The 14,282-nt window shown below is 35.1% G+C and overlaps 1 protein-coding gene across 2 annotated transcripts in view; it reads left to right on the top strand.

Annotated features, from left to right (window-relative positions):
* LOC108675154 (protein grainyhead) overlaps positions 1-14,282 on the top strand; it is a 69,586-nt gene that overhangs the window by 39,373 nt on the left and 15,931 nt on the right. For both annotated transcript variants that reach the window (XM_018163143.2, XM_018163144.2), the window contains exons 6-7: positions 5,106-5,217; positions 10,793-10,887. In XM_018163143.2, the coding sequence (XP_018018632.1) occupies positions 5,106-5,217; positions 10,793-10,887 (207 nt within the window). The remainder of the gene's footprint in view (positions 1-5,105; positions 5,218-10,792; positions 10,888-14,282) is intronic.

The raw sequence follows: 14,282 nt of genomic DNA on the forward strand, positions 1-14,282 counted from the left end.
ATGCTTCCTCATCCATTATCCTCATCATTATCATCATCATTATCGGCGTACAAAGTATATAAAACTTTACATTTATAAAGTGTATTTACTTCATTATTATGAGTGTTCTTCAAGTAACGTTCAATATATTTGCTTGATGGCATTCAATTCCTATATTCCATCAGCTTCTTCTCTAATTTAAAGCGATTGATTATCTTCAAACATTTTGCCAGAATATTACAGATGTTTTTGTTCTGAATCAATACAAATGTTCGACATTAAAGGCGTATATAATTCCGGATTAGTTTACTTCCTTTTCATCACTAATTAGGATTAATTTAAAGTAAAAAATGAAAAAATTTAAAAAATTGCGTTCATATTTTTCTGGGTTTATCATTACAAATGAAGAATGTTTCCAGGATTCACATTGTTAAAAAATAGAGTAGCGTTCATTGTTTTTCAGAGGATTATCTGAAGAAACCACGTGGGCTGAATACTCAAGATATAAATTCAGTAAAAAATATCGATTAATTAATCGACAAGTTGTGGGGCTTCTAATGAGATGAATTTCCCACCGCATTGTGTTAGGAGATCATTTATTATTTACAATGAATTAAAATTAACTATGCGATCAGAGTATGGCTATTCAGTCTGATATTTTCACTGCAATTACATAAAAATTTTAAACCAATTTATTCCTTCATCTATACTTCTTCTATGGCTGTACAAGCTGGTATTTCCACTGCAATTACATGGATATTGGAAACAAATTTATTACTTCATTTAGCCTTATTCTATGGATTGTACAAGCTGGTATTTTTACTGCAATTACATAAAAATTTGAAACCAATTTAATTATACCTTCATCTAGCCTTATTCTATGGACTGTACCAGCTGGTATTTGTACTGCAATCGCCCCATGGACTTCTCATTATTTACGCACATAAATAACTTAAATAAAAATAAATAAAAATAACTTGCACCTCAAGCTACTCCATCATGTACAGACCGAAGTCTTATCTGCTTCTGTCGACAGACGCGCGTTTTTGTCTGTTTCCTGTTCACTTCATAAGGCACGAAAGAATTATACCGAACTTGTTGCCTACAGAAGTCTTCAATAATATTAACAGAAAAAGTCTTCCGTAATATTGCCAGAAAAAAGTCTTCAATAATGTTGCCAAGTCTCATGTACAAAAGTCTTTGATATGCTATTAATTTGCTGGCCTATAGCTCGATTGTTCGCCATTCCGATATACGAGACACTGGTTGTCGGTAAGAATAACATTGGAATCGTATAAGTGATCCCATTTACCAATATTGCCAATTATCTCTCTAATTAAATTCCAAATCAAGCTGAGTATGACAGTACAACATTTTGCTGTCTTACTACACTATCAAATTTAGTGAAAAATTCAGAAACACTGATGCCTACATGGAGAATTCAGCCTATATGGAGAAGATGATGGCTCTGAACAAATAGCTTTTAGCATCGCGGTATATAAGAAGCATTGTATAAAATAGCTCTAACTTTTAATTTATGCGGTAACTGAATGAACTAAATTAAGATTTATAATGTACCTAATCATTGCATTTTTTTTTTGTGCCAGAAGTTTAGAAGAAGCTCGAATATTATGATTCATACCATAAAGTTTCACGGTAATATATGATCGACTATCACGAAAAAAATCAATCCAAAACCTCATTTCATATGATTTTTTTATCTGCCTGCAATTAAATTCATGAAATATTTACTCCCAATTCACTTATTATATCAAAATTAAATATAGCAATTCAAACGGATCATGTTTGAGATGAATTTCGTTACAATGTAAATCATAAAGCCTAACTTATTTATTCTATTCCACCTAAAACACGTCGTGAAAGCCTTCTAAATATTTTAGAATTTTCACCGTTTGACGGAAAAATAAAATTAAACGTTAATTATTTCGCAATTTTCAGACTATCATCGCTTCAGACCAGCATCGCTGATCATTTCGTAAATTTTTATTTTCTACAATGGTTCATTTCACCAGCGGATTAACGAAGTAAATCCTCCTGATGATGGAAGGAATATCTCAAATGCAAATGTTTGCGTAGCTCCGACGTACAGAGAAGCGTTGTTGTCAAAAGCCTTATTCACTTGGTCATCATTGGGCATTCTTGAAATTTTTTACGGCCTCGAAATTGACAAATTGAAATGGGCTCTGCAATGCTTGGAATTCATAAATACCAAACATTTCTCATGCGGTGCGATTATTAACTTTTACAGATCGCACATGCGCGCTAATTTTCACGTTTATGTTGAAATTATAGAAAACAGCTATTCTACATTTCACGATTATGGTATCGATTGCCTAACTGTAACTGTTATAGAGGATATATTTTCGCAGTAGATAAATAAATTGTGTAAATAAGAACATTTTTAGGCATAAATAAGAAATGATAAGGAGCAAATCATTATCTGTAAGCAAATAATAACCGTACATGAAAAATGCGATAGATTATTTTTAAATTAAACATCAAAATAACGTGAAATATTTCAAGTGATTTCGGGGCAATTATTGAGCAGTCAAAGTTTATTTTTTAACTAAATTCGCAATTTCTGCTGCCACTGCTGCTGCTGCTGCTGCTGCATTTTCTTTCAGTGTTGAGGTTGAATAACTAGAACATATTTACCCATTGTAATTAACCAATTTAGGCATTCTTAATGAATCATTAAAATATTCACGCATAATTTTGGCTGAAAGATACGAAGTTCCGATTGCAAACAGATTAGCAGCTTCATTGTTTACCTTGAAATGGCTTAATGATCTGTAATTCCCATCCATAATAATGGTTTTTATTAGTTGTTATTAAACAGGAGGGTCTCAAATGAACCCTCGAAAAATCTGAACCCAAGTTACACGATTCGTGGTATATCAGTTATACCCTCGTTAGAGCGCCGTGGGTTTTATATGAGTGTTTTGAGTGGCATTATTAGAGTGTTTAGAGTGGTGGCTCATGCAATGGTTCTGAATGGCACTTTGGAAGCTCTAATAGGAGATATATAATGACGACGAATACAATAGAGTTCCTCACATGATATGGCGCACCTATATAAGTGAGGTATAGAACAGGTGAAGCTTAACTATAATAGAGCGAGAACATTCATCCTGGAGAATGATCTACATCATGCTGAATGTATGTGAGAAAACGCATTCATATTATTGTATGTACCAATTGGGCATAGGTAGTTGTTAAGTAAAAATAAATAAAATTATTGGCTTATAAATTTGAATTTCAAACGTGATTACTGATGATAATTACCGAACACGTGACTTAACGTCAATTCGATTATTATCTTTGGAGCACTGACATCATTACAATAACTAACAATGCTAGCACTAAAAGCAGCAGAATCGCTATCATTACTGGAATACCAACAGAATATTCTTGAAGCTTTAACTTTGTTTACATGCAAATCATTTTGCGATTGTAGTTTATAAAGCTTGTATGTTGTCAGCTGCGATAAAACTGCTCGAATTAAAAAAACGGAAAACGACTTCTCAAGATTATACATGACCAAAAATCAAATGGTGAACGAAAGTAGATTTAAGTATACCCGGATAAATGTATGGGCATTAATGTACAAATGTGACGCATTTTCCAGCTCACAATACGAACAGGTAGCAGACGTAGCAATGGTACGCGCTTTTGCCGGACCAAACTGAGTCAGGAAGACCCTACGCACAGACCGAAATTTTACTGTTTTTTGACAAATTTTCACTCATTTTTCTGAGTATATATGTTCACTGTCATCTCGCCACAAATGAGTGAGTCTGTCATGTGAGAGAGTCGGTAGCTCTCAAGTTATGTTTTCCAGTTTTCAACGATTATTAACTATTTTCTGTTGTTGTTTTATGTGGTCATTTGAGATACATTACAAATACAATATGTAGTTACTATTACAAGTTTGACGAGGTTTATTGTGTATGGAGGAATATATTCCTTGATTCATAACATATTCATTCACAACACCCAAATGATAACGCCACGAATGCGTGAGTCTGTCATGTGAGAGAGTCGGTAGCTCTCAAGTGCCCTCGACTGGAGCGATCGTGTTTGAAAATTACAAGTGGATGAACATACAAGTCTTTTTGCTTGAAGATTACAATTGGATGAACATTCAAGTCTCTTGAACATTCAAGTCTTGTTCAGCCGTAAGCCCACTTTGTTCCCTCATTAAGTTTGACTGAAACCGAGCTAATCTTTCGGAATTTGATTGCACAGAATTCGAAGCCGAGGCTAGACGCGCTCGTTATCTAGAGTTAGGAAATTCCTCGGTAGGTTTCTTTTTTTATTCCAGATGCCTGTTTAATTTAAATGCCTATCGAAGAAATAGTAATGGATCTTGTTATCCGAATAGTTTTAAATGCCTATGCTGCTCCTTGGCGGTCTGTATACGGAAATACAACAAAATACAAGAATTTCACGCAATGTTGAATGACTTAAATACACTAATCGCGCTGCTCTCGTATTTTTGCAGAATTTCTTCGATATCGAAGCTCGAAATAACGTAAATTTACCTTCTGTGTGCACGTGGACCGAATATTACATAATTCTAATTTAAAAATATATTTTTTTATCTAAGCACCAGTTTAGAATATTGTAAAATTGTAATCGTCAAATATCTTTTTTTCTTAATTGCAGAATAGGAACAATCGTAATCATAGACCAAAACGCATTTTTTCTCGTAAAATAGATAATTTGTATAAATAGATAACTCATTTCCTCGTGTACATAAATTTTTTATTATATAATAATTTGTTCCTCCTGCATATCATCAGCAAAATTAATTTTTTCCCAAAGCACCGTAATGCTGGTTTTCAGAGAAGAGCAAACTAGAAGAGATAATTCTGTATTAATTAAATTCATTTTCTTGCGTATGTATATTTTTCTGTATAATAATATATTACTTCTTTCCTGCATTACATCATCGTAATCATTATTTTTCCTCAGAGTATCGTGATGTTGATGTTCGAGGAGAGAAAACTCGTATATTATTAGATATTTTCTGTATAATAATATATAATTTTTCTCCTGCATAACATCATCATAATCATTATTTTATCATTATTTTTCCTCAGAGTATCGTCATGTTGATGTTCAGAGAAGAGAAAACTCCGGAAGATGAATTAAAGGCCTGGCATTTCTGGCACGGCAGGCAGCACTCGGTCAAACAACGCATCATCGATGTCGGTGGGTAGAAGATGATGGTAGAAACGAGTGTACTTAAACGAGTTTTCAAAGTACATCAGTAGAATTGTATCCGTTATTTCATGAATTTTTCTTCTTTCATTTCAATATGTTTATTTCTAAAACAACTCCGCAATCATATACGTCAGGTTAACGTTATGAGAACCCCATGGCTAACCTGTCATGCCAGGTTAACAGGTTACTTATTATACCTTACAATCAACCGAGCAACTCCAGGCTAACCTTTTAGTAAAGAATGACTCTCAAAATGTTGCTCCATGTCATCGAGAGCCAGCGTCAAAAATCTTTTTTATTGGCACTTAAGAGAGTTTTTTCTTGGGTGAAACCTTACGGTTTCGACCGCTGTAACCAGTTTTTCAACCTGCGTTAGCAAACCTGCCTTGCCCAGAATACGGAGGCAAAATCTCAGTTGCTTCTGCCTGACCTCGTTCGAAACTCGTGTGATTCCCTGAAAATATTTATTTCTCTTCCGGCATGACTGAATTATACTGGAAATTTATGGAAATGATTTTGAATTTTTGTTATTTTGTTACGGAATCGAAGTCAAACAAATTTATTAGATTCCCTGAAAATATTTATTTCTCCTCCGGCATGACTGAATTATGCTGGAAATTTATGGAAATGATTTTGAATTTTTGTTATTTTGTTGCGGAATCGAAGTCAAACAAATTTACTAGATTCTCTGAAAATATTCATTTCTCCTCCGGCATGACTGAATTATGCTGGAAATTTATGGAAATGATTTTGAATTTTCGTTCTCTCTGTTACGGAATCGAAGTCAAACAAATTTATTAGATTCTCTGGAAATATTCATTTCTCCTCTGGCATGACTGAATTATGCTGGAAATTTATGGAAATGATTTTGAATTTTCGTCATTTTGTTACAAAATCGGAGTCAAACAAATTTATTAATTTAAAAAAATTTGGCAGACAACATATATGTGCAACGTGTCATCGCGTAGCCTGATTTAAATTTTAAATTTAAAATTTTAAATCAATGTATTTATCCAGTTGTACGAAGTGAGGGAGGCATTGTAAATATTAATACATACATAAACAAAAATATGTATGTGAAGATGAAGGCAAAAGGGTGTCATAATATGAAAATAAATTCAGAGTGGGTGTCCAGTGCAGAGCCCTAATCTACGTTGGTCCAAATTTCTGATTAATATATTTAATTATAATTAAGCTGTCTTATGTCAGCTGCAAGAGCATTGTACGTGAATGTAATAAGTGTCACTTTATTCGTCTAGAAAATGCGTTCTTCAATGTTACCAATATTACATAGTCTAATATTACAGCACCGCGTGCTCTGCCTGTCTTTACGCCCAACCTTTTATTCCAAGAAGATTATCTCAATTTTCCGTACGATGGACATGCGTACGATGGACATGCCTTTGATGGACATGCGATTGATGGACATGCTTGCGATGGCCATGCCTACGATAGACATGAGTATGATGGACATGGGTGCGAGAATTTACCTCATGGCGAGGGTAGGAACTGCTTCGAAATTCTAATTTTGATCTTTAAAAAAATCAAATCCGAATTAAATCATATCATTAATTCTTTGGTTTAAAGAGTTTATTCCAAGTTTTATTTTAAATTTGATGTTACTGAGCTCTAAAGTAACATAAATCCAGGAATGCTCCATTTTTTAATTAGAGGCTTTGTAAAGAATAAGAGGGTTAAACGAGATAATACAGATTATTAAAAGGATTGCACAAAATCCAGTCAAGAAATTATAAATGTATAAATTCTAATACAAGGTTCTCGCTTTATATTACAAGCATTTTTTACCAAAATAGCGCACAACTTTTCAGCTAGTTTGCAGCTTTGATTATCGTTATCATTCACTGAGAAAGGGATTAAATTTTAATATTATAAATAATGAATTTTGTGCATGAGAGGCTTTACCAATTATTGTTATTCTTCTAAAAAGTTACAAGCATTCGGGCCATCCGAATTTCCATCTCGAATTTCCAATAATTATTTTTACATAACTCGAACGGCATGTGCCTTTAAAAGAACATTTCGGGCACAAAGTATCACAAAAGATATGATTGCCATCCCAGGAATTACTTCCTTGAGACGGTCACAGAAAAAAAAAGCGCAGTCTTAGTCGCGTTTCAAATCGTACATTGCGACAAATAAGTTTCGAAATTTCAATCGTTTGGCACGTGAGGCTACGTTTCTATCAATTTTATGGCCGCGTTATGGTCGGCCGACCGTATGCCACTCATTTGTCGCCCATAATCCGCCTTGCATGGGATGTTAAGCAGACGTGTGGGAGTAGCGGTATCGTCTGCCAAGCTCCTAGGAATCTGCGTGTCGAATTCTTAAATGATTCCAAATTACAGCTGCCTTTTTCCCCCATGGATAATAAACACCAAATAATTGTTGCATTCGACTTGGCTCTATCGCAGTGATGACGTCATTTTGGATTGCACTCAGAGAAATAAATTGGTAATTTTTTCCAAATTGTGACAAAATTTCCGCCATTAACACTGATACCTTCTCTTGCCCGGTAAAACTAGGTCAATATAACCCATATAAGGGCAAGAAGTGCAACGCTATTTGGACGAAATCTCACTCATTTCTCTTTGTGTGAAGTTCACGAGACGGGTGCCGGAACAGGCACGAATTTAGCGAGAAAGCCGCTGAAAAATGTCGGAATTTCCGCTAACCGCCTTGGAGTTTAATTTAGTTTCTCTTTTTGTTATAGCCTTTGTAAAATAAAATTCCATGGTGCATTTTAGCTTACGAGCAAAATTCCCGTATGCGTTTTAATATGTAACCGGAGAAAGTATGTTAGAATTTATGTAATCTTTCATGCATCAGAGTTTTCTTTTCACGATTTTTTTCCTAATTTTCTGAAAAACCTGACTTAATTCTCTTTCAGGTGAATTTATTTTGCAGTTCGATATAATTCCCTGCAATATAAAATGCGTAATTTGATTCACGCTCGAAAGTAACCTTCAAAATCAGTCATAAAATTTCCACCTCACCGTCCGTCGCCAGATATATTTTCATTTCGAATATGTAAAATATTTTTACCGCTGAGGTAAAATGAGGGAAAGAGCTTAAATTTCAGCTGCAATTTGTGCGCTGCAACGTAGTGCTGAAATTCATGCATTTTAGTAGCCAGCAAGATGCGCAAGTAAAAATTATAAACGCAAAAATTTTAACTCCAGCCAACGAATACCAAAGCTAAAATGAGACCAAGAGTTCCAATATCGAAAAATATTCCTGGGTTCAATGCATTTCACGCACTATCACTAGTGCGGAGTTTCCAATAATTTATTTGTTCATTACTCATTTTTATAAATGATGTCGATTTGGCAGCAAGAAAAATTAAGTCGAGAAAACAGAAAAATGCTACATAATTACAAACAAGGCGGAATTTTGTTGAGAATTACACGGTAGCTTCTCGGACTATAAATCAAGTACCGCTTAATGTTTGCATAATCACCTACAGTTCGGTGCTGGTGCAGGTCTGCACTCTATTCTCTGGCGACGAAGATATCTTTTGAGCCCCAAAAACACCGTAAATCTAATCAAATATTTTTAAATGTGTCTATCTAAATAAAAATAGCAGGCTTGGAAAGATGTGGCTATATTGACAATCAATACAATACATTTTGATAAAAATTAGCTTGGCGCCACTATCGCACCCTTGGCAACATATAATTCAAATTTGAATAAAAATTTCTGCAGACATGCAATGTACAATTAACGTCCGCAATGTGAAGCGAAAGATTTCCGTTTTCAATATAACAAAGATAACTATTTTCTTTCTAATATCGTACTGAACTTACATTGGCACACCTTTTCAACAATATATAGCGTGCGTTAAGCCGGAAATTCGAAAAGAGTCTATCATGAACGCGACTCTTCCGTCCGTTATTCTGGACCATGAACGATCACTGAAAAAAATGCGGATGCTGATTTAAGACAGAGATGCTATCTGCAATGAACGACTATATTTTACGCTTTCGATGATGATACTCATGTCATCAACGTAAATCAAGGTTATCACGAGCCGGCACTCCGAACTTTACAGTCAGTTACAACGGTAACAGAACGTTTGAGTTACTGATTAATTCTTGCCGTGTTGTCAAAAAACTACTTTGCTTGAGTAAGTAAGATTTAAACAAATACATTTTTTACGAAAGTCCCAAGGTGATTTGAAGTGACGGCCGAGAATTTAGGTGATTTAGCAGAAAGGCCGCTTGCTGAACTAGGATCTGAAAAAAATTAAAATGCGCTGGCGCCTCGGCAATGATTCATCGATGTTACGCCGATGATTCACCGATGTTACGCCGATGCAATGCCACTCCGATGTTTTCGCTCCTGATGTGCCGGTACCGGGCCTGAGTTTTCGACAGGATGAAATGAAAAATTTGAGATATTCCAGCATGTGTATTTAGCCTCGGACCACCGGTCCTGCAATGATAGGTTGTGGCGCCTGATGCCGATCTCCACATGATGAATACCCTACAAGCTAGCAAAATAACCGCCTTCTCTCCTCCAATCCCATGTCTGAAATCATACTCATTGTTTCCCAATACCAACATCAATGACAACAGCGTTAAAAAGCGTACATGCTGACAGTTTTCAGTGTTATCATCACATTATTTATCTCGAAAAGTTGGGAGCTTGAGAGAAAATCGAAGACCGTTCATTTAAAAGATAATAGGAATTAGGCTATGATGTTTGGTCGAAGATGATATTAAGGGTTTTCAGAAATATAACCGAGTTTGTGACCATTAGCTACCATACGATTTATTCCATGCAACCTAAGCAGATTTTTAAGAACCATTTCTATTACTCTTCAGTTTGTTCAGATATTTATTTCATGGCTTGGTTAACGTCATGCCATAAAACTTTTCAATTAATACTTTGGGCCATAGTACCAATAAAATCTCGTTACTCAAATAATTCATTTAAAAGCTATGAATTTTAATTCAAGCTCATCATTCCAACTCTCATTATTATGTATTGTTTCAAACACCAACTGCACTGATTCATGCATTCAATTCACTCAGTCAACGGATTTTTTTAAAGCAAACCATGAGTTTTTCGATCAAACAGCAAAGAATGATGGTAACAATCAGCTTCTGGCGCTGAGGTATGCATGGCGCAGTGCTAACTGAAGAAAAAACTCTTGGAACGTCATAATTTATCCAGCATGGCGGGGGTGCTTTTAATCACATATTGTAAACTGAAGGAGTTATTTAATATGAGATTTAGTGGCATGCAGCTTAAAGGCGGCAGCTCACCCACTCTTAACAATGCTGTTTTCAATTAAAGCGAATAGCTGTTGTTCCAATAAGATAATTATCAGAGATCATGAAAAGATGCAGGATTTATGACTTCGACGTACAACACATGGGCAAGCTGACGGCCATTTGTCTTAGCACTCATAATGTCGTCTTGCCCAAAAATAGGCTAGTCTGTCTCGATACCATTTTGAACCCTTTTGGTTAATGGGTTGAAAACTCAGGATCTTAAACCAAAAGCATCAATTTAACCCACTTGTACTTTTGTTTCACAGATACGAAGAACAGCTCGGGTATTATTGGCTCTATTGAAGAGATATCACACAACGCCATCTGCGTGTACTGGAACCCAATGGAGAGCAGCGCTAAGGTAAATAATTAAATACAACCATAAAATTTTGTTATAATTTGTTGCGTGACATAAAATAATTGCTTCAGAAAATTGTTTTAAAAAGAGGTAAAGTACTTATATCAGTATTCTGCTTAAATTGCAAAGTACACCACGATTTTATAAGCAAAGTAAGCACCAGGTAAATCCACCAAATCTTCAATGATAACGTTTCGGTGTTCTGCTCCATCATCAGTTTAAAAAAATATTATAGAATACACTTACAATCAGCTGAGAAAATCCAGATTTACATGAAAAAGATGAAATCCTGAGTGACGAAAAAATAAAATATGAACGGAGGAATAAAGTGAAATACAATATAACATATTAAAGTTAATTTTTAATGAATTAACTGTATAACATGGGTAAGTTATCGCTTTTCTGTGACTGTAGTGCTATCGTATGGGCATCCAAAGCAGAATACTGCGCAAAATAAGTTACTCATTGTCCAAATAGCGATTCATTTTTTGCATTTATGTGGGTCATCCTGACCCAGTTTTGCCCAGAATTAGGGCGTATCAGTGCAACATGCGGAAAGTGTATCACCATTTGGACATTTTGACTCATTCATTTTTCTCAGTGAATGCCGGAGCCTCGCCTGAGAGGCTGTAAGAGACAAAAGCGAGGTTGTGCTACGTAAAACACAACTGAAAATAAACCAGCCTACATTTATTAATTTAGTTATGAACGTCATACAGCAATTGAATGAAGGATTCAGGAGCAGCGTACGGCTGGGTAAAATAATTCGTTGAAATTATCCACTAAATATTCATAAAAAATGACCCCAAAATGTACAAGGTAGAAAGTGCTGATGAGTCCCAAGATATGCAGCTAACACACATCAAAAACTTTTGTGACACTGCAAGTATTTGTTGCTATCTTAATGCTGCAATATAAAGTCATTGCTGGCGAAGAAGAAAGTGCTCATTGCCGGGCTTATCTCGGCAGTCTTTGTGTTGACAACTGAGTAGAAATGCGAATGCAAATAGCAAGATGTTCGCTCCTTCGACTCACAGATAAATGTTTGTTGATGTTTTATTGTAGGCTTTATTTATTTATTTCATGGTTATTTAAATTTTTTACGCTTCAATGTTATTTGCCTATAATTATTGCTAAAGCGTTACCATATCATTTTAGTCTTGTGCATTGAAAATTCATTTCTATTATTGTTATTACTATTATTATTATTATTAACTTTTACTTCTAATATTATTTCCATTATTATACCTATATTAGCGTGTAAAACTTTATATACTATATAGAGTTTTTATGTACTAGAGTTTTATAGTTGCATACTATAAGCGTATAATGTTATTGTTATTGTTCAGTTTCAGAGCATCAATTTAAAGCCCGATTTGCAGATGCAAACTGTACATGAACAATCCGCTTCCTATTATTACGCAATTTAATGTAAAATGCTCATTGATGAAGTACAATAATCCTGCAAGTTAATGGTTAATCAATTACTAATTAAATGGAAACATTGAACCTTAGAACACCGGTTCCAAATTTAAATTCAATCGCCAATCGAAAATTTTTCCTCGTTGAATTCATTAGGTAAGAATTCTTTGGCCGCACCTATGAACCAAATGAACCAAAAAAAAACAATGCAGTTTTTCACCGTATTTTTTTATGTCCATAAAGAGCGGGAATAATACGTACAGCGGCAATCAGTAAATCTTTTGCGTAGATAATACGTACGGTGACCCTCTATAGACATTCTAGGGTGAATAAAAGGTTTATAAATAGGTTTATAAAATAGATATTTATGCATTAAATAATTTATACAGCGGCACACTTGATCCGTTATTGCGTAAATAATACGGTCAGCAGCACTCTTTATCCGTTATAGCGTAAACAATACGGTCAGCACCACTCTCTATCCGTTATAGCGTAAAAAATACGGTCAGCAGCACTCTCTATCTAGCGTAAACACACGGTTAGCAGCACTCTAGATCAGTTTCAGCGTAAACAACACGGTCAGCAGCACTGGTCTCTATCCGTTATAACGTAAATAAACGGCCATCAGCGCTCTCTATCCGTTATAGCGTAAACAATACGGTCAGCAGCACTCACTATCCGTTATAGCGTAAATAAAACCGTTTAACCCTAAATAATAAGTAAGGTGCTCTGTAGGTCTTTTTACATTAAATAATTCGTAGGGCGGCACTCGAGGCATTCAAGAGCCTGCTGAGAGGCAGCGGGATCGGTAGCTGAGGTGCGGTGAAATCCCCTAATGAACAGCGCCATAGGGAGGTGCAGGCTCTACTTATACGCCACTCCTAAGCAGTGGTAGAAAATATATTTAATTTATCGGTTCGAAAACTCGAATCAGTGCGGATATAAATATACTTTATTTTTCTTATTATTACATTGCTTTCTATATCTTAGTGTGCATTAAAACAGCTATAGAAACGTGATTGCAATCGGAAATTTCGACGTTCAGCGTTCACTTTTTTTTCAATTTAACAGCAACTTTATAATCTTCAGTAAAGAAAAACCTTAACTATTATTTGAGCTAAGTAAAATAAATTAAATTATACAGTGACTGCCGAGCTGCTGATTTTTTAAAGTTGTGTTCTACGCTTTTGCAGCCTTTTTATTGAACATGTTTTGCACGTAAATTGCGTTGGCGAACTCTGCTCTGACCCGTTCTAAGCTGTTCAGTTGAAGCCTCAAGTCTTGTACGATTGTTTGAATACGTCAGTCCATTGTACATCCTGATTGACAGCAGAGATTTATTTACAGAATAGATTTTTTTATAAATGGCAAGCTGTGTTCGCACAAAACGCCCATTTTAATAGATGAGTGTGTTCTACGATAGATGGCATGACAGGGTTACTTCTAGGTTATTTTCTGATGGAATTAGGCGTGTATACTAAACATGCATTCTACTGGAAGCCAAAGTGTGCACTAGAGATGGATTTTAATATAGATGAGGAACACACTACGCAAATATACTGATAAACATCAGAGGGAGTTTACCACGAGCGGCCATTTAAATAAACGCATTGCATATTCTTGTACTAAGTGTACGTCCAAATATACGACATTTAAATATTTAATAAAACGCTGCAATTTATTTTCCAAATTTTCAAGTAAACTACCTCAATGTAGTAAAGTATTTAGCGCATATACTGTTAGTTGAATCGTTTTTATTTATGTTAAAGATTTGTATTTGTCGACGCACGTGTCTCTACACTCAGAAAACAAAGAGAGAATTTCTTATCTTCTAACCAAGCAATCAAAATGGACGGAGAAGAGCCAAGCAGGTAGAGCAAGCTCGTTATCTTGTCTAATTGCTCTAATTAAGTCTCCCGTATTTGCGCTATTTTCTGAACTCTTCTTCTCTTAATTGAGCTACTTTTGAAACTTTT

Source organism: Hyalella azteca, unplaced genomic scaffold, assembly GCF_000764305.2.
Source record: "Hyalella azteca isolate HAZT.00-mixed unplaced genomic scaffold, Hazt_2.0.2 contig4286, whole genome shotgun sequence".
NCBI classification, from domain to species: Eukaryota; Metazoa; Arthropoda; class Malacostraca; order Amphipoda; family Hyalellidae; genus Hyalella; species Hyalella azteca.